This window comes from Centruroides vittatus, unplaced genomic scaffold (genome assembly GCF_030686945.1).
Source record: "Centruroides vittatus isolate TY-2023 unplaced genomic scaffold, ASM3068694v2 contig_377, whole genome shotgun sequence".
In the NCBI taxonomy this organism is placed as follows: domain Eukaryota; kingdom Metazoa; phylum Arthropoda; class Arachnida; order Scorpiones; family Buthidae; genus Centruroides; species Centruroides vittatus.
The window spans coordinates 2,754,411-2,776,212 of record NW_027122198.1 but is presented as its reverse complement, the minus strand read 5'-3'; the positions used below and the strand labels follow the sequence as shown (position 1 = coordinate 2,776,212).

At 37.9% G+C, this 21,802-nt stretch overlaps 1 protein-coding gene across 1 annotated transcript in view; it reads right to left on the bottom strand.

Annotated features, from left to right (window-relative positions):
- Positions 1 to 12,151, bottom strand: part of LOC136975688 (probable RNA-binding protein 46) — a 64,241-nt gene extending 52,090 nt beyond the window's left edge. The window contains exon 1 of the mRNA XM_067270789.1: positions 11,466 to 12,151. Within this exon, the coding sequence (XP_067126890.1) occupies positions 11,466 to 12,143 (678 nt within the window). The 5' untranslated portion in view covers positions 12,144 to 12,151. The remainder of the gene's footprint in view (positions 1 to 11,465) is intronic.
- Positions 12,152 to 21,802: the final 9,651 nt, after the last annotated feature.

Genomic DNA, 21,802 nt, shown 5'->3' with positions numbered 1-21,802 from the left:
TTGGATTACAATTATATCACATGTCACATAAAGAATAAACAAAATCCGGTTGCCGATTGGCTATCGCACACAGAGACTCAAACAAAAGAGTTAAAATCCCGCCAAGCTGTAATACAAAAACAACTGATAAGAAATTTTGGGAGAGGACAATCAACTCGCAAGACCAGGTTGTTCTTAAAGAAAATAAAAGATAATCACATAAATCAGAATTTTGGCCCCTTGTTACCGTCGAAGGAATACAACCCAAATACCAACTGGAAGGGGGCATATTAGTACACGTCAAGCCAGGACAATACGGTTTACACATGTGGCGACGCCCATGCGTTGGTAAGAATGCAGTTGGGGATGTTATTAAAGTCTTCCACGATTTGGACATTGCCGGTCATTTTGGCATCAAGAAGACACGTAATTTAATCGATTGCCATTATCACATCCACAATCTATTTAAGTTCGGTGCTTTATCAAAAACTGCACCATTTGCCATAGATTTAATTTACACTGCCGCTGCACCCTATTTCAAGAAGCGGAAATTGCCGAGTACCCCTTTCAAAAAATAGCAATAGATATTGTCGGACTACTCTGCATAACCCCTAGAGGAAATAGATATCTTATTAATAATTTTATAATGGCACTATCAAAGACACGGAACAGAACATCTAAGGCCAAAGACAGAGAAAAACAAAAAAATGAATTAATAAATACTTTTATCTCGAACAATTACCCAAACAGATTACTAATAAAATGGATAACTGCATTTATAAAAAACCGAATCAACGTTAAAAATAAGAATGAGAATATTACATATACATCATTCCCCTATATTAAAGGAACATTTGAAAAATATAGAAAAGTTTTCAGAAAATATAGTGTTATACTAGCAGCCAAACTAAAAAATAAAATTAAAAACATCTATAGCAATAAAATTAAAAATAACGAAATACTAAACGAAGCAGGAATGGTATACAAGATAAAATGCACATGTAAAAAACCAGCAATATACATTGGAGAAACAGGAAGGCAACTCAGAACCAGAATAAAAGAACACGAAGCAGCAATTAGACTTAAATATAACCAATCACCACAGACAAATCACTGAAGCAGGTTTGGATACACAATCAATGAAAAGTGTAAAAATAATCCACAGAGAAAAAGACAGTTATCTACGTAAATTCAAAGAACACTTCGCAATTGTTAATAAAAACAAAACCATAAGAGCCGTCCATAAATTATGTAAAGGCAATTTTAGCCATTCTGGACCTCCACCCACCCCTGTGTAAGAAACCGTAATATTTTCTTTGATCCCCCTCCCCTTCCCTATCTTATGTAATATTTAGGCATAATTTTATAGAAAGATTTTAACAAAAAATAAATTTTTTTAATGAAACCCTAAAAACCTTAGGTCCAAAATATATAATTATTAATTAGTTAATTAATATGTACTTGTACTATTATTTATAAAAGACTATGTAAACAAATTTAAAAATATAAAAATTTAATAAATTCAAATGAACAATTTACTTTAAGAACTTTATTTTTTAATTATTAACAATCTTTTTATTATCATCATTAATCAACGTCATAATATTCATTTTTATATTAATTTTAATTTTCACAAAACGACGCAAAAAACATTGACAAATTGACCAGTTAGTGCACGTGTAAACAGAAACTTCATACAAAATAAAACAAGAGATAATAGAAACCACATTCCATTGCCATACTAGTTACATCTTGGCTAAGGCCAAGAAAATAAACTACATGCTGATAAAATGTGCTAGGTGCACCAGGGGACTAAATCATAAAGCTTATAAAACTCTATATAATGGGACAACACAACCAATGCTACTTTACGCAGCCCTTAGCTGGAGTCATGTAACTAGTAAAAATTCAGTAGCAAGTAAATTACTCTCTCTTCAAAGACAGTTTACCATCAGAATTTCAAAGTGCTGCAGAACTGTTTCTACTAATGCCTCTCTGATTCTAGCAGAGCTCCTTCCTTTGCCACTATGTATTGTAGAAAAGGTTCTGAACTACTACATCAGAACTACAAACATCAAGGCTCAACGACAGTCTCTAGTCCTATCTACGGCTGTTCAAATGCTACCAAATTGCAATTACCCTATCTCTGATCATCACCCTGTAAACAAGGTTACCCCCAGGGTACTGTACATTTGGTGTCATCTACTTCCTCCATGGATAATCATGCAGACATTAATATCAACACAGTTGGGTCAAAAGCACCCTTCATGTTGGCTCAAGAATCTGTATCTTCCTCCAAACTGACATATTTTGCCCAAAATATGTTAGAAGGTACAGATACCTCCACATATCAAGCTGAAGAAGATGCTGTCTACCAAGCTGTTCAGTGGGCCACTTTACTACCAAATAAAACTCTGTCTATCAACATTTACAGTGATTCTTAGTCTGTCCTAAAAGCTCTATTAAATCCCAATTACAATAGCAATAAAATCACATATATCCAGCACCATATTAAAAATCTTGTAAATAAGAAACTTTTGTTTGTTCGTGGCCATACTTACATACTAGGAAATGAAAAAGCCGACTTTGAGGCTAAGTCAGCTGCAAAGGACACTGACTTGGACTACACTCACATCCCTCTCTCACGCAGCAGCCTTAAAAAATTATATTTATGACAGCGCTATGCAAAAGTGGAATCAATAATAGTTGAGCAGTAAAACTGGTAGAATAACAAAGACTTTATTTTCCTAGTGTTGAATGCAGGTTCTCATCACCAGTTAGAGATTTAATGTTTGCTACTGCTCAACTACTTATTGAGCATGTATAACTGGGCAGGAAACTGCCTCTTGCTTTTGCTCTCCAGAAAACCTAGACACCGTCCACCATATGATCTGTTATTGTCCAATTTACAATCAAGATAGACTTATTCTGAAATTAGAAATCTTTATACTTGGTTTTAGGTAGCCATATCCACTCAATAAGCTTGTTCAGAAGCCACTGTTTGATGCTTTTTACAATTATGTTCAAAAAATATGGAAGATAAGATTATTTATAATTTATAATTTCTAGTTTTACATTTTAGTTTTCACTAAAAACCAAATACTAATTTTATGTTTACTTTGTATCATGTATTTCGGTTTATGTATACTTAGTGTTATACACCCATAAGAATGGTGCACTTATTCAAATAAATAAATAAATAAAAAAAGAGAGAGATAAAAACAACTACACGGCCATGATAAAAAATGTGTCTGCTAGCGTTATTATTCTATCACATCACACTTGATGGCGTTAGTACAACGAGCGTTCTTAATAGAAACCGCCAAATTCAAAACTCCACCACTCAACAACATCAAAAAGTAAAAATAAGAATATTACGTAAGACGAGATCTATTACCCCCTACCCCTGAGTAAGAAATCGTAAGAAATCCTCCACCAAATATATATTTTATACTCACGGCCCACCAAATATTTCATAATTTTTTTGACCCCCAATTTTTTTAATAATAATTTATATTTGTTAAATTATCTATAATAAACTGATGTTTTTATTATTGCTTTATTTTTTTATATAAATGTAAATCATAACTTTGAATGTTATTTAAATAAATGAAATAATAAACTTCACAATTAAACATGAAAACTCATTGATTTCTAAAAATAAAATAAGAAACATGATGATAAATCAATCCAAAGTTGATGCTAAAACTAAACTGAAACTAAAACACCCACAACTTGTGAAGATTTTGCATATCTTTTGCAAAAATATTTAAATTTTCAAAGCCTACTATTTTTCCTAATTATTTTTAAAATTTCAAGCATTAATAGTTTCTTAGAATTGCTTTGGAATAAAAGAAGTAAATACTGTGGTGTAAGTAGCATATTTGCATTTATTTCTTCTGTACTAACAAATTTGTATGTAGGAAGAAATAAGAAATAAATAAAAAAGAACTAAATAGGAAAACTTCATCTTTCTTATTTCACTTTTCAATACGTTATACATCAATTTTCTTTTTATTATATTTTGAAGGAAATTTTGCATAATTTGGCGGCCTCCGGCAAACTTCTTATGGACCCCCAGGGGGTCGTGGCCCTGTCAAGAATCACTGCCTTAGGGGATAGAACATCAACAGGTGGCTGCATGTCTAACATAAAACAGGTTAGTTCACTATTGTGTAAATACCTGGTACGATTCAAAAGTTCGGGGAATGCAGTAATCTATGACAACAAAAGCATGTATTTGAAGTTACAGCGTATGAAATGGATTCTACCAAACCACCTCTACGTGTTCAGGTTAATTTCACCCATGTCATGTGATCAAACCGCGAGCGCTGCTGTTTTTTTCCGGAGATAGTTACCTTTGTCCTGCGACGTAATCAAAGTGGAGTTTCAAAGAACAACCTCCAACATTAAATTTTGTCAGCATTTAAATAAAACACCTACGGAGATTTTAAAAATTGCTAAGAAAGGTGTATGGTGATTCTACTGTGAAAGGTCACGGTGAAGTCGAAATGTTGGAGGTTGTTCTTGAAACTCCACTTTGATTACGTTGCAGGACAAAGGTAACTATCTCCGGAAAAAAACAGCAGCGCTTGCGGTTTGATCACATGACATGGGTAAAATTAACCTGAACACGTAGAGGTGGTTTGGTAGAATCCATTTCATACGCTGTAACTTCAAATACATGCTTTTGTTGTCATAGATTACTGCATTCCCCGAACTTTTGGATCGTACCACGTATATCCAAATAATGGAAGTTGTAATTTGTGAAGTTGTAATTTTACCGCAATAATCACTATAATAATTGTATTTATACCAATTTGTAGAAATGTAACACCTGATGAGGGGTGCAAGTTACACACAAAAACCTTGCACCCGAAATGCATAGTGAATAAAGAATAACAAAGATAACACTCAGAAGTTTTTGTCTCCGATGAAATGCGGTCCAGACAAAAAATCAGTTAACATCTTTGGATTTAACCTACGAAGTCTCATCAATTTTTTTGAAGAAATATTTAAAGAATTGATTTTTAAAGCAATATAAAGAAAACCACACCATTTATATAATACATATCTACTCTTATAGTAAATATAAAAGTTATTTTTAATAAAATCTCATAACAGTCAGAAAAGTTAGGCAACAAAAATTCTAGCTTCTTTTATTATTGTTTGCTTATAGTTAATATTCGGTAACAGAGATAGTAAATTTTACGAAAAATGTAGAAACAATCGAACCCCGTTTATACGTTTTTAAATTAAGGAAATGGAGGAAAATGTCGGATGGGTAAGACGAAACTACTTTTCACTGGTTTTGAGAGCGTCGTCTGGTAAGTACGGTGGAGAAAAAGTTGGCCCACAACCGAACATATAACAAAAGTAACCATACGTATAACAAAAGTAAAAGTAAAACAATGGAAATTAAGTGGCGTACGTTTAAGAAATTCGTCAAGTTGGCAATCTTCACTTTGTTTTGTGACAAACGGTACAAAGGAAAAACGCAAGATCCAAGTGTTTTATCGGGAGGATGCTGGTGCAGAAATTTAACTCCTAATGCCAAAAAACTACAACCGAGAAGAATATATTTTAATAGGCGTGGCGAAATCTGTCTTTTGTCCAATTTACGTACTGTACTTCCCTGCCGACGGCTTCCGTCGCATTTTATAGAAAAATTGGCCTAAACCCAGAAATTTCCCTTCCGCCGCCAAAAAAAGTTTGTTTCGGCCGAGGAATGGCATCCGGTGTAACACCGAAACAACGCATTCGCTGGAAACAGGCAATGGTTTCCGGTTGGGTTTCCACATTTCCTTAAAACGTAACTTCTGTCTGGGGAAATTCCCTACGCGGTTCTAAATTGCTCGGCCAACAGCCATAAGAATTGCCCCGGTCATTCTGGCTCTAAGCTCTATTGCCAGTGGAACATCGACTCCAACCTACATCTAAGATCGTCCGATCAAACAGTGTCTCCTCTCACCCCATGATGTTGGAATAATTCTCCAACCTATAAACACATTAGGAAATGATGACGTCGAGTTAGTTTTTGCAATATATGCCTAAGTTTTTTACTGCATCTTGTTCAAATTTCTATGTTATCGGGTCATTGAAGAGCTGGAGACCGTCAACATCCTTAATTCTCGTTAATTTGAAGAGAAACATCTAAATCGAAACAAGATTTTTTAATTTCGTCTTCGGTCATTTCTCCGTATTCGTAATATGTTAAGAGTTGGTTAAAAGATAATTATGTAAACCTTCTCCTGTAGTGTCTAATCTATATATATAAAAACGAATGTATGTCAGTCTGTTTGTCCTTCATGCATTACTACATCATTTATCCAATTGCCACGAAACTTTGGAAAGTTGTTTAATACACTCCCACGAAGGTTTGTGGCATATGTGAAGACTACCATTTCCCCCTTTCCAAAAATATCTTTATATATGGATTAAGGCTTTTATGTCCAACAGATGGCGCTAACTCCGACGACCTAAGTTTGCTTTTCTGTGAGAATGGACTAAAGCAGATCATTTTCTATTCTATCTATATAAATAAAATAATAACGTTCGTTTGTTCCTACCGATTCCTTTGAAATTTTGACACAACGTTGCATTCGAATACGCACGTGTTTTTATATAATATACATGTTGAAATTCCCCCCAGTGGGGGGAGATGGACAGGATTAAGGCTTACCGTGAAGAACTCGGCTTCTATTATACTATTTTACATGCGGTTTTTTGCGTTTTTGATTGCGTTTTAATAGATTACGTCAACAGAATATACACTAAAAAGGTATTTTTCGATATTCCCTTGCGGGGGAGAGGGACAGGATTAAGGCTTACTGTGAAGAACTCGACTTTTATTATACTATTTTAGATGCGTGTTTGATTGCGTTTTAATAAGGTACGTCAAGAGAATGTACACTAAGAAGGAATTTTTTGAAATTCCCCCCACGGGGGAAGTGTTATACATTTATAATAGATACATTTTGAGCCACAACAACGCGTGGCCGGGTCTGCTAGTACTGGATAAAACCCAACAAATAATTTTTCGACTGCCACTTCGGAAGTATCAATATTTACAATTCTTACTACAAACGCTATCCGTTCGGCATCTGACCTACAATCGAGAATTATAGAAAAATATTTCGTTTTCTTTATAAATTCCTGGATTTTTGATTTTGTGCCACTGCATTTCGTTTTGAAAAGCATGGCCTAAGTAATCAGACGTATGACTTTTAGCAGGTCGAGATTGTGTTATGTTATTGACATAATACGAGATAACGGGGTCAAATTTCTCTAACTTTTAAAAAATTTTCATTATTTGTTTCGTGTCATTTATCATTTTTACCCGGAAAGCTAAATACTACTCTGAAAAAACTGGACAATTACAACGATTCTTTCAATTAAAGCTCTCCGTCGTGTTTTTTTCAGAATCGAAGTGTCGTTCTTGTTCTTTATCAATGGTACAATTGTTGTCGAGGTGTGTTTTTAATTCGTACCACTTTTTACAATTTTGCATACGTTTTATACTCGTTTCGTGCCACGGTAAATGAGTGGCTAAATGTCGCCAATCTGTTTTCCCTTAAAACAAACAACTAGCAACGAGAGCAAAACACACTATTGGATTTCGTACAATAGATTAACAAGTTCTTTCAACTTTTTCAATGTTACGTAAAAGTCTCGTATAGTGTGACGCAAAAAATGATCTGCCGTTGTTACCTTCAGAAAATTTTATATTCTGAAGTACTAAAGGTTCCTTCCGAACTACGAGTTCTAATAACCGATTATTAATAATTGGTTGCCAGTTAAAAGGATCCCCCGTATCTACGTCGCATTCGGTCGTCGATTAACACGATTATTATTTTCTAAATTATCCCGGCCACGGCTTGATTCGGGCACCGATGATTCTCGACACAATTTCCAGCGAATTTCAGACTCGTCGTTTGATTTTTCACCTTCCATTTTTCGTCATTATTATTCCGAAGTGGCCGTCGATGCCGTCGAGTCAGCCTCCGACTTTACGAATTTCGGCACGGATCCTGGTAGTTTTGTTTTCCTTATCGCGTTCGTTCTTCCGCTGGCGATAAAACGCATTTGTTCTCCTATCCGACATAACCGAACGTATAGATACTATAATAGTGATAATCCTTCCCTTACATAAACTATTTGCTTTTGCTTTTCGAATATGTAAAACTGTCCTAACGATCTAAACCCGACTAAAGCGTGGATACAAAGTTCGTTTACAATAAATTTATTTATTTATTTAATTTATTTATTAAGTACATTGGAAACGTCAGAGACGATTGTATTTTACCCCTGATAACAAGAAATAAATGATCCCGAATAAAATAATAACAAAATATAAGACATAATAAAAATTATCAACAAAGCAAAACAAGTTACATTATGTATTATATAAAATAGATTTACATTTATTTTTAAAAAAGTTAAAATCACGATATAGGTGTGGTTCCACAGGCTGTATGTGAGATGCTATACGGTAAAAAAAAAAAAAAAAAAAATCTTTGTGAGGGAGAAAGGCGAAAATATGGTATGAAGAAGCATGATGTATTGCAGGTTCTTACAGTTGGGATGCGAAGATCTAACCAGTAGTTTGAAATTAAACCATTGAAAATTAAAGCAGAGAATGCGATCAAAATGTTTTAAGCGATCAGAAAGATTAGGAAGACCTAGGTGAACTCTTGCCACATCGTGGTTATCAGTAAAGGGTAAATTGCACAAAAGGGTAAATAAATAAGCACAAAACGAAAACATCGCCTGTTATTTATTCCGTTTGGGTCGTAATCTCACGCGATTTCTTAGGTGGTGTTTACGATTTACGCACCCGTTGTCCTAAAACTTTGTCTTTCCACTTCTTTCCCAAGACTAAATATTCGAGTAGATAGCCACCGGTTACAGCTTAATTTCTACCTACGAAATAGTTAAATAATTAAGAGAAGAGAGAATAAGAAACATAAAACTCCGCTGCCGGACTCGGAACTTTACTTAACAAAAACTTAACCGAACCAATCCCTAGCCTAGTAAACAATGGAAACAGATTTCTCGGTAATATTAGATGTAATAAAGAGAGATTTTTCCCGTTCGACGAGAGTGACGAAAGTTGTAATTTTAATAATTTCCGTGGATCTAAAACGAATAATTAAGAAAACAAATGACAGACAATCTACAAACCCGTCACGTCCTTTCCGGCTATACCGGTGACGCCACAAAAAAAGCCTTTGACGCCGCCCGCACCGGGACCGGCTCCGTCCGAAAACGCGCGCTTTGGTGTTCTATGGCCCTACCTAGTGTCGCGTCGACACAATGGATCCATCCATGTTTTTATCTGGCCAAGACCTAGCATTTTTTTATCTTTCTGTTCTTATTTTGCCCCGCAGGCACTACCGAGTAAGAGAATCTTTTATATTTAATCGTCTCCGTGGTGGATTAGGCCGGGTGCGGTAAGAAGTTAAATTAATGACGATTTTACTGGTTATTATAATTTACAATTTTTAAAAAAACCCATCCCTGCCTTCGAAATTAAATTTTTTGTCATTTTATAATAGTAAAAAATATAAAAAGTCTTAAAAAATAAAATACGGTAACAGATGACGCTATCAAATGTTGCCGGGAAGTTAAGCAACTGGTTATGGATTTCTTTTGCCTTCGAAACGAAAACGGAAAATTCGGCCGCGGCCCGGGTTTACAAAATATCGATAAACAAAAGTATTATTTCGTAGGCGAGGACTCGCCACAACCAGGAGGAATTTCCAATGAATTTCGTCCAAGGACGCATTTAAAGCATTTTTATCGACGCAGGTAGAAAAAGGTCGGGATCGGGCGATAATCGGGTTCCGGCCGTCGATTCCACTCGACTTTTCTCGCCGAGGTCCTATAATTCGACGGACCGTAAGAAAATCGCCAACGCACTCACGCATCAAACATCCACGCCTACAGAAAAAGATGTAGCAACCGGATACTTAACTTTCACGGCAACATATAAAACTGCGCGTGTGACGCCGTCCGTTACGGTATTTTATCATTAAAGCTTTTTATATCTTTAATTATTATAAAATGGCAAAAAGCTTAATTTTGAGAGCGGGAACGAGTTTTATAAAAAAAAAAAAAAAAAGAAGAAATTGTAAATGCTAATAACCACTAAATCGTATTAAATCTTACCCTACCAGAGATACACACCACCCCCGTTATCTCCCCACCCTCTCGACCTTCAACCGCCAAAAAATTTAATAGTATCCATCCCCTAATAAACAAACCTCCCATGAAATTTCAGAAAATTTCGACAAAAACCGCGGGAGTTATTAAGCTTCAAACGGGTGAATTAAATCGAGCCCTCTAAACGCACTAACGTAATAACATCCATACATACAGAAAACAAACCCGAATTTTTTTTTTTGCATTTCTCGACGTTTCCGAGTCTCGCGAGTCCAAAATGTAAAAATCTGGGTGGATCAGTTTGACCCGCGGCCATTACCAGTAAAATGACCGAGCGTGGTATAAGGGCAAAACGTGCGTAACGGTCTTCGGATAAAAAGAAAACTTCCCGAAACTCAAAATACTAACTAAATCATTTACCATAAAATATTACGAATCGGTTATATTAAGGATGGATTCGAATTTTTAACCCACCGAGGCGACAGTGCTAATAGGGCAAAGCGTTGCTATTTCGGCGATAAACTTTTCTTTCCTTGGACGATAAACGTGGTTTTTTGTAGTCGGGCAATTTCCTAACGCTCGTTTCTATCCGCCATTTGCACGCGTCGGAGAAAATGGAGGATAGGATAGGATAGGATACGTGTGAGGTTCTGCACCTCCGGGTGTTTATACCGACGTTTTCGTCCGCGTTTCGGCAAGAACGATAAATAAAAACGCGGCCAATATGGCCACCGGGAGAAAGATAACGGCCTTTATCTCTGCCGGTGCGCGTTTCTAGGTGAAATGCCAACGACAGACGTAAGTTACGCCCACTTTTTCAATTCCCTCGGTCCATTCGCAGTGAATACCGCGGAGTCCACGTTTGACGCGCTAGAATACCAACAACCGTCTCTATAATTGAAATTAATTTCCTTTGTCGCGATTTACGGTTAAAATTGGCAACCTCCGCGTCGGACGGGAGGAGGGTTCGAATCGTTCTCTTCCAAAACCGGAAGTAACGGTTGGAGCGAGGGGGTTACGAAATTCGGCCACGGGGGGAACCGCCTGAATTATCGGCGGAATCGAAGTCCGCCCGGTCTCTTATCCTAAAGGGGTGGACCGAGTTCTTATCTCTCACGCGCTCGATAAGGTCGAGGCTCATTTCGGGAGGAGAGCGAATCTCCGCTCCCGCGCGCGCCACCCCCCCGTCGTCGCACGTGCGCGGCCACCGGAAAGAGAGCGGAAACCGCCGGAAAACTCGGAATTATCTCGGGACGACCGAGAGTGCGGGTTTCCATTGACGCCGTTAAACCACGGAAGCGGGGAATTTGGTGGGTACTTACTTTGGACATGGTTTCCTCGTCCACTTCCGGCTCGGGCTCGGCCCAATCCACGGCGATGTCGTGGCCCCATAACTGGATCTTGCCGGGGATGAGCTTCCTCCTGGCCATGGCGGCGGCTCGGTGGTTCTCGTACTCCACGAAGGCGAATCCGCGGTTCTTGGACTTGTCGGTCACGCTGCTGTATAGGATGACGTCGACCACCCCTTCAGTCACCTTCCTCATCTCCGTCAGGATCTCCTCCTTGGTCTTGTTTTTGGGGATTCCGCCCACGAACAGTCGGCAGTTGTCTACCGACTTGCACACTCCGATGAAGCGACCCTTGCGAATCTCGAAATTGTCCAGTTCCCTGACGGCCCTCTTGGCCTCGGCCGGCCCGGTGTACATGACGAATCCGTATCCCCTGTTGCTCCCGCTGAAATCCATCATCAGACGGATTTCGTATATGCGCCCGATCTTCTCGAAGACGGGCACCAACTCGTCTTCGTACAGGTCGCGAGGAATTTTGCCTACGAACACTTCGCTGCCCTTGGGCGGGGGGCGCCCGTTCCAGTCGGGAGGAGGCCCGAATTTTCTCTGTCCGTTCTCCTGCACGATGTTATATCCGGTCCTATCCATCAGGGCCAGAAGAGCGGCTTCCTTGGTTTTCGGTGGATCCGCAGCCGAAACGTGTTCCGCCATACTGTCGAATGACTCCAAACCCGGCCGTATCGCTCGATCCCGTAACCGTCGTCCCTTCTCATTGGTCGACCTTCCGGACGTTAGGCTTTCGCCATTGGTCGGATGGACGCCGAGAGGCGCCTTTCGCTTTCCGTCAAGAAAATTAATATATATTTATATTTTTTAAAAATCGTCGCGGCGCTTCGATCGATTAACCGAAAACCGAAGAGAGAGGCGAAATTATTGTTGACCCGGTTATTCGAACTGGGTGATAAGTAATTCCCAACTTATCTGGAAGAATAGAAAAATTCTCTCCTCCCAGTCCGCAATGGTTGGTTGGATTTAATCAGATAATACCGGGCAAACACAACGGCCGGCAGCTCGGGGCCGTTCCCGAGGGAGCTTCTTACCAGAAACTGGCCGCTATTTAGGTCTTAGGCCAAAGAAAGCCCGAAAATTTTCCACTATTAGCCAGTTTGGTCAAATGGCTCAGAGGGGACTACGAATAGAGGGAATGCGTTTTCCAAAAGATAGGAACGTCGCCAAACTGAAATTAGCAACGTAACGCCATGACGTAACTATTATGGCTTTGATAAAAAGTCGCGGGGTTTATTTCGTCGAATTTGATAATTTCTTTGCCGGAACACGTATTCCATGCCGCTTTCGCTTATCGAGTATGAGGCGTTTCCGGAGCCTGAAACGAAGGACGGAATGCCACCGCCGTAATCTGAAATTTAGGCCGCAATTTAGGCAACGTAAACATCCTGCAGAACTTTAGTCATATGTCATCCATTCCGGCAAATTTCGATACAATCTTTCGAACGCTTATATCTATAGGCCTTTGAGAATACGGGTGCCGCTGGGGGCAATATTCGGTAGACCGAGGCTCTATGTCGTTTTTTTGAGAACATTACTCGATTACCTTAGAAATAAAGTATCTAAACTGATAATTTGGTGTCGAGGGGATGCCGCGGTACGGTAAACATCCTCCCGGATGCGTAATTAGTCGAAAACCTCCGACACTTACCGACGAAAACCGAAAATATACAGTATTTGGAATGTTTGGTTTTCCCAAGCGCGATCGGGTACAGAAGCGTTAACGATGCGAAGATTTACAGGTTTCGACATTGCAAATATAGCGTAGAAGACGGATGTCCTACGGTCGAGAATTTTTTCACATAAACGTTTTTGTCGTCGAGAAAGAACGACGAAGCGACGAAACTTTCGTAAGAACAGGAATTAACAAAAGGGGAAAGCTAGAAATGCTTGAAACCACAGTTCTGTTTTTCTTCTAAACATCTCGATAAATGAAAACGTACTGTACTTTGTAACTTAATCATATTGTAACGCGCAAACGGCTATATACATCAAGTAAGAAGGAAGGATTTATTTCGCCACTAGCAGGTACAGACGAAAAGAGAAAAAAGAAACAGAAAGAAAGTACCGCTTATCCAACCACGTCGAATGTTCTTTCAACTTGGTTGGATAAGCCGACGATCTCTCGGATCGTATTGCGTAAACTACTAACACAATGGACGAGTAAACTACTAACACAAACAGCGTTTCGTCTCTGGCAAAGCCAACAAATGCCCTAAAATTCCAAGCGCGGTAATTATTTTCCGGAAGGCGAAACCCAGTTGCGCGCGCCCTCTAAAAAACTTTATTCATTTCGTGTTGATATTTGATTAGTGGGGAATTTTCGATTGGGTTTCGGGACCTCAAGGGCTTATTAACTCGTTATGGTTTAAAGAAAAGCCGTGGTTTCGATTGGCCGCATAAACCTCATTTTTGTAAAAGTACACTAAAAAATAACTGGTGGCAAAGTTCTTTCCCATTTTTTTAGTTTCAGAGATGTTTGTGTATCGCGCCATAATGAGTAAGTACAGTCGACTCCGCATAAGTTGTCACCCGGATAACTCGACACCATCGGTTAAGTAGTCAATTTTCTGTGGTTCCGGCCGACTTACATAGGCATTGATGTTAAAAAAACTCCGGTTTACTCGTCACCACTAGATAAGTCGACATACTTTTGCTGTCCCACACTCCGATAAGTCGTCACCCCCTCCTGAAAAAATGAATTCACTCCGCACGTGTGGTGCGAACTCATTTTTTTAGGAGGGGGAGTCAATTTATTTATTAATATATAATTAATATATTAATATTATTAATTAATATCATTAATATATATATATATATACACATATTAATAAAAATGCCTTAACATTTTATGTATTTTTATGTATAAAATGATAACAGATAAACAAAAAAGAAAATATACAATCTACATCAACGTCACACTAGAATCCAATTTTGCATTTTCTCATGCCAGAGGCATTAAGAATCCCTAGACGTTACTTGCCAACAATTGACAATTGGGAAGACGATGTTTTAAAGGCGTTCGTGATCGTTGAAAAAGGAAGCCGAGACAGTTAAGTGCTCAAAACAAACAACACTAAACGAATTTTTCAGTTTTTCATCTACAGAGTAATTGTAAATGGAGGACACAAAGTATTGTAAGCCTATACTACTGTACAACGCTCTACTGTATTTCCTAATTGTAGTTTTGTGGGTTTTTTTCCAACTTCGCTTTAGTCGTCACATCGGATAACGCGACACATTTCCACTTCCCCTTGGGGTGTCGACTTATGCGGACTCGACTGTATTTGTTTTGTCAAGTTACGGCAACGCAACACTTGGGCCATCTGCCTTCCGGGAGGTCCTTTTAAGGGTAATCAGCCCCTATTCGGGCGTTACGGACGTGGAGAAAACTCGGAAAACTCCACGTGGCTAGTCGGTCCTGGCCAGGCGCAAACACACCACCGAACTCCCAGTGTTCGGGGGGAGGGAACGGAACCGCTTGGCTACTGGTGGACCGTAAAAAGTAAGAGAAGACCCTACGCCAGCGGTTCCCAACTTACTTTTATCGCGGAATCCTTTACACTTTAGTATAAAACATTGGAACCCTGACAATTTTTAATGATTATAGATAAAACAAGTAGAAACACCAAAAACAATTTATTGGAAATGTGAAAAAAAACGAAAACAGGTCAATAATGGAATACTAATATTATTATTAATATTTTACACCTTTTCTACCTCTGCATCTGTTCTACACCTTTCTACTTTCATTTTTTATGCCTGTTTCTTTTCCTGCAACTTTTCCGTACCTTTTCTACTCGTTAATTTTTTGTATCTTTCTTGTTCCTGCATATTTTAAATTCATTAAACGCTTTTCCTTTATTCCTACCTTTTTACCTATCCTTTTTTCTTACTTCTTTCTTGTTCCTCCATTTTTTAAATCTTTTCACCTCCCGCATACTTTCTTTATTCTTTTCCTTAATTCCTTTTTTGCATCTTATTTCTCATGTACATCTTTCCTTTGATCTTTACTTTATCTTTCTCCTTTTCTGCTTCTTCTTTTGTATTTTCTTCCTCCTTTTTCAATTTTTTTCTCGAAAAGAACGATAAGAAAACGCAGAAATATTTTTAAAATTTTGAAAAAATTTTTTCTTATCTTAAAAAAGGAAACTCTTCGTATACAGGTTAAATAAAGAGAAATAAAATGAAAGCACATCGTTAATCGATGCCAGAAGATAAAGGGGAGAAGGTAAAAATTAATTATAATTACACGTTTGAAGCAAGAAGTTCGAATTGTAAGTAAGAAAGATATGAATTTTCTGCATAGTTTTATGTCCCAATCACCCCATTATAAATCGAACGTGACTTCTGTCAGCTATGACCGATCGATTCTTTTCTAGAAAGTTAATTCTCGTCAATTTATTCCCCAAACAATTCATTTCTTGGACAGTTTTTTCCTGAATGGCATCTTACCGTTCTGCACACATTCCTTGCACGATACATTCCTCCCCAGACAATTTTTCCCTAGACATCACATCCCCAGATACTTCTAATACCAGCAATTTGCCTTCGGATATTTCTATCTGCAAACATTATTTTAGATAATTTATTCTAGACAATTCATTCCTACTTTAGCATCTTTCACGTCCTCAGCATATATTTGTTGCTGATGAATACTGAGAATCTAAAAACTTCGATTGGATCCTCAGCATCTTCATTGTCTTTGGCAGAACTTTAGTTACGTTGCTGATGATGCTGTGGAGATCTGATTAAAGGTTTCAGATTCTCGGGATCATGGTTAACGTCAAATGCCTCTTTTGTCACTCTCTAGTATACCACAAAGGACGCGACAGACCTCGGGACATATCATTGGACTGTAAGAATTGGGGACCGTCGTAGAGTGTACCGGGAACCGGATCGGAAGGGACTCTTGGCAGGCCCCTTTTGTCTTTTTCGAACAAAAGAAAAAGTAGAATGTTTATCTATATATATAATCGAGACGAGTTGATAATAATAATAATAACAATAACAATAATAATAATCAGTGCAGAGCCCAAACAGTTAGGAGTTGAAAGTTGAAATTTGGTACACAGTTAGGGTACGTCACGAGAACGCACACTAAGAAGGGATTTTTCGAAATTCCTCCCCACGGGAGAGAGGGACAGGATTAAGTCTTAACACTTCCATCAACAATGGAAGTGTCAACAATGGAAGTGTTACGTAACAATGGAATTGTTAAGAGAAAGCGACGTGCAAGACGCAGATGCAGTTTTTTTCGTTTTTGCGGGAAATCGAAATATTTTTAGACCCACCTAAAAATTCTCTAATTAGTCTGGAAACAGGGGGACCCAATTCTTGCATTCTGTGAAAACGGGTAAGGTTGACTATAACGTAATATTCTTAATCTTCGCTATCGTTACTTTTGCCCGAGCAACGCCGGGCCTATCTGCTAGTTTATTAATAAAATACAATTTTTAAGTACGTTCTGTGAATTTCTGAATATTTTAAACAAGCGAAAAATTTCCTTTCGGACGACTTTAACAACTCCCATTTAGGCCTTCGTTGGCCATTCCCCGCGTTTTAAAATACTTATATCAGTTAAACTATTGGCTACAAAAAGGTGCTATGAAGATCAATTCCTAGAATAACAAGTACAAACGCGTGGCATCTGTGCAAAAAATCCGGACGGACATACCGTACGTCGTTTCAATATAATTGGCAATACCTTTTTCATACAGGATAATGCATTAACACCAAATAATAGAATATTGAAATAAAGATTACATGTACTGTACAGTACAGTACAATGAATGCGAGAAGTTTGGGTAGGATTCGTCCGAGTATTGTATAGTACAGGGGTGGCCAACTTTTGTGCACATAAGATCTACTTTTTATCGTAAAAATGTGTCGCGATCGACTTGTTGTCATAGGCATAGTCTAAGTGAGGAGGGGGAAGTGTGAAATACATACTATGTTTAATACACTGTTTCAGTACAAAGTGCACTCACTGCTTGTGAGTCGAGTCATAACTGCATGCACACAGTTGCGTTCGGTTACAAATATAATGCATTAAGTCAAGACATCGCTAGCGATCGACCAAAATTGGCTTGGCGATCGACCGGTCGATCGCGATCGACTTGTTGGCCACCCCTGGTATAGTAGAAGTGGAAGTTTCGGTCGGAACCGTTCGGAAGAAAACGTTTCAGACCGGAAACTACGAGGAACAGTCACAATTCCGACGTAACATACCTCGTAACTGTTCCGGGAACTGCATTTCACATTCTAGTATAGTAGATATTAAACAGAAATGTTTAGTACATATAGAAGGAATCTATATGTTTACGAAATGGTAGCCAGGGTTCGTCCGAATAGGATGTCTATAATTTAAGTCCTTTTTGACCATTTAACCTTTACCCCAGGCATTTTGTCACCAATTTTTACACCCGGCGTCATGCCCGATCGGCCACTCGATATCGATAGCCAGCATTTCTGTAAAACAGAGCGTACGGTTTCTTTGGTTTATTTGCATTTTCTGCCAAGACGAGACTAACTTCAAAAACAGGCGATAGGAAAAAACGAAAGGAATTTACCGATTTACCACAACGGAATTAACGTCACTTTAGAAACGCTCTTATCTTGGTGGCACCGAGACGGGATTTGATTTACATTAAAACTTACGCTGTTTTACGGGGGAATTTCGGATTACCTAGGCCGTCTGGCTGAGGCGGTACTTCAAAAAGCCAGATTCTACGGTAATTGAATTACAGAAAAAAGGTGTTACTCGACAGAAAAAAAGAGACCGAGTTCTTATAATTTTGCCATCGATTTCCGTGACAAAATTATAATTTAAACCGCCTTCGGACCGGCGCAGGTGACTCAACTTAAATGACGAAACACGGCGTCGTGGTATCGATTTTCAGTCGATTTCGACAGAAGAAATCTTGGGTGCGAGGGCGAATGGGAGCGTAGGGAAACGAAATATCCGAATGCGCCAAAGGATCTCTCCCTTTACGTTCAAAAGCGCCGACATATTTCCCACTCTGCTGAACCAGTGGCCTACGTTCGAGCGATGGAAATTCTATAGTTTCGTGCCCGCAGTCGAACGACGGGAAGGAAAAAATGGCGGAAAGCGTATCAAAAGAGGAAAATAACGCAACCGAAGGGACGTGGCCTCGACGTAACGTAACATAAATGCTCGTCTGAACACGGTCTTAATTATTGGATTCTATTAGGGCCGGTTATGGACTGTTTGTCGCCTGCGTGCTAGAGATGTGATCGCAAGATTTATAACATAATCCGACCGATAGGAGTTTACTAGAACGTTTTTATGGCAGTTATGTATAGTTGACGAGGGTTTAGAAAATTCATAAAAACGTTGACTATATTCGTTTTGATTTTATCGAAATCAAAAACGTACAAGACCTATCCATAAAGTTAGAACTGTACTCTTGTCGCTTTCTTACTCGCCAATTGGTCGATAACATCCGATAATTCTAAACTTTCACACAATGGCTAAGGTCCTAGATCATTAGGCCTTTCCCCAGTCATTGACGCTCTTAAATATGTTGTTATAAGTTGGAGTTTCGAAGAATTCCTCTTACCCCACGATGTCGGAATAATTCTCCAACTAAACACATTAGGAAATGATGACGTCGTGTTAGTTTTTGCAATATATGCCAAGATTTTTACTGCGTCTGCAACTCCACTGTTCAAATTCCTATATGTTCACTGTTTTCTCGTAATCTTTACCCCATCCCCCATTGTCCCAGTTTCCGTAATCCCCTCTCCTCTTCGGACGTCCAACAAAACTTCACTCTTTTCCAAACTTTTATCGCTTTATGAATAATAAAATGCATAAACTGTATAAAACTTAATGAAATAAAACGGACGTCCATTGAAGTTTAATCTCTCCTCTCCCCTTGTCTGACTTTGCCCGATTTGTCATAACCTCCTCCTTCTCTCCCTCCCAGCGTGGACGTCATTTATGGATAATCCCTAAAAGTCTTGTAACCATCCAAACTTGACTAAAACGTGGATACCGAAGGTTCATTTGCACTAAATTAAAACAAGTACAAAAACAAAACAATACTCATTGTTTATTCTTTATCGGCAATCTAATCTCACACGATTTCTTGGGTTAAATTTACGATTTATGCATCCGTTGTCACAAAAATTTCTATCCACTTCTTTCCCAAGATTAGGAATATTCCAATACAAAGTAACCGGTTTCGACTTATTTCTACTTAAGTAGTTAAATAATAGATTAGGGAATTAGGGACACAAACAAAACCCTGCCGCAAGAGTCGGAATTTTACTTAAGTAAAAGCTTAACCGAACCAATCTCTAGCAGATACGAGGGACAGATTTCTTCGTAATATTAGATGTAATAAAGACAGAAATTTCCCAGTTGAATGAATGACCGAAAAATTGTAAATTTTGGAAATTCCCGTGGGTACCTGGTCCTAAAACGAATTCGTTAGAAAACAAATGACGGACAATCTATTCAACTTAACATATTTAGATTTTTATAGCTGTGGTGAGAAAAGTTTAAAATTTATGACCACCCTGTCGAGGGGCGGATCTAGGTTTTTCGGGGCCTAGGGCTTATTGAAGTCCAATGGGGCCCCATTTTTGTTAGATTGGGGTTTAAAATTCATTTTCAATAACGTCAAAATCAGAGTCGAAATATATTTATTTATGAAATGGTGTTGAATGATAAACTTTATATCTTGTATGAAAAAACACAATAAATAAAGAAATATTTACATTGATTATTTACTGACCAATTACGTTATATTGATTACAATAAAATAAAATAATACTATAAATTATCATTATTATTATATTATTAATATTAACTAATTTTTACTATACGATAAGTGCTCATTGTTAACGAAAAATGTATTATAAATTTATGATAATAATTCCAACTTTTGTGGGCCCTCGATACTTGGGGCCCAGGGCTTAAGCCCTATTTGTCCCTATGTAGATCCGTCCCCGACACTATCGAGCAGAGAATTGCGTCACTAGATGAGACCTTTATTCGAGTACAGTAAAAAATATACAAATATATTTAGCTTTACGACACTAACGGCGAAAAAGACGCGAAGAATAAAGACTAAAGGTACCGTTCGAAACCGGCAAATCCAAAAGACGGTTTATATGAAAGATCACCTTGGCAGTAGACACTGTTAAAAGTGGTAAACGGATAATGGCTGGAAAGTGTTCCACACAATTATCGTAACTTACGTGGAAGGGAGCAATAATCCTTTTGGCGTAATTTACCGCATTACACTCCAGCTGCGAAGAAATTAGGGCATCGACCAGACCAAACAGAAGGTAAAGAGACCGGATACCGTTGCACTTTACATTTAGATATCTTAAAATACGGTAGCCCCTGGCTATATCGTTCTGGATTTTCAGGTCCCCAAATTTTAAAAGCAATCCAGTCAATAAGTTTTAAAATATTAATTTCCATCGAATTTCTTTTTTCACCGATATACGGTAATTTATTGCTACCCTTGTTCTGTTAACTCTCACTGGGGGTGAAACAATAAATTGGTAGAGATCTAAATAAGCAAAATAGGTGGACACACCAATTATCATTTGTTTCCTTTTGATGTTAAAACTTTATTTATCGGTTTTAAGTACCGTCTCCTTATTTACAAGTTTCTGTCGATTGGAAATTTCACCAATCGACAGAATGGCAAGGACCTTGCAAAATGTGCAAGGAAAAGATTTCTTTATTTCTGAACGGAAGTTCTAACATTCTTAAACAGTTGTAACTTTGCTTTTTACAGAATTTTTACTCTGGAATTCTATAAGTTTTGATGTTCAATATTTATTTTTTTAAATTTTCAATTACTGTATTTATAATTTTTATTAAAAAACATAACGAATTGTTAATAAGCGATTAATTACGAAATATAATACTGTATAATAAAGCCGCAACTGATATTTTGTTTTTATAGCGACAGTCAGTGCCGTAACTAGGATTTTGGACGCCTATGGCCAAGAATAAAAATGGCGCCTTTTTAATTTTTGTTATTAAATAAAAATAAAAATGGTGGTTTATTTCTGAAATATATGTTCGTATAAATTACAGATAATAAATACTATATAAATAGAAGTGTCAAACACAAAATCGTGTTAATAACAACCACATGGCTTTTTCCATCTTTATTTAGTTGACTCAACTAAATAAAAGTGGAAAAAAGCTATGTGGTTGTTATTAACACGATTTTGTCTCAACTAAATAAAAGTGGAAAAAAGCTATGTGGTTGTTATTAACACGATTTTGTGTTTGACACTTCTAAGAATAA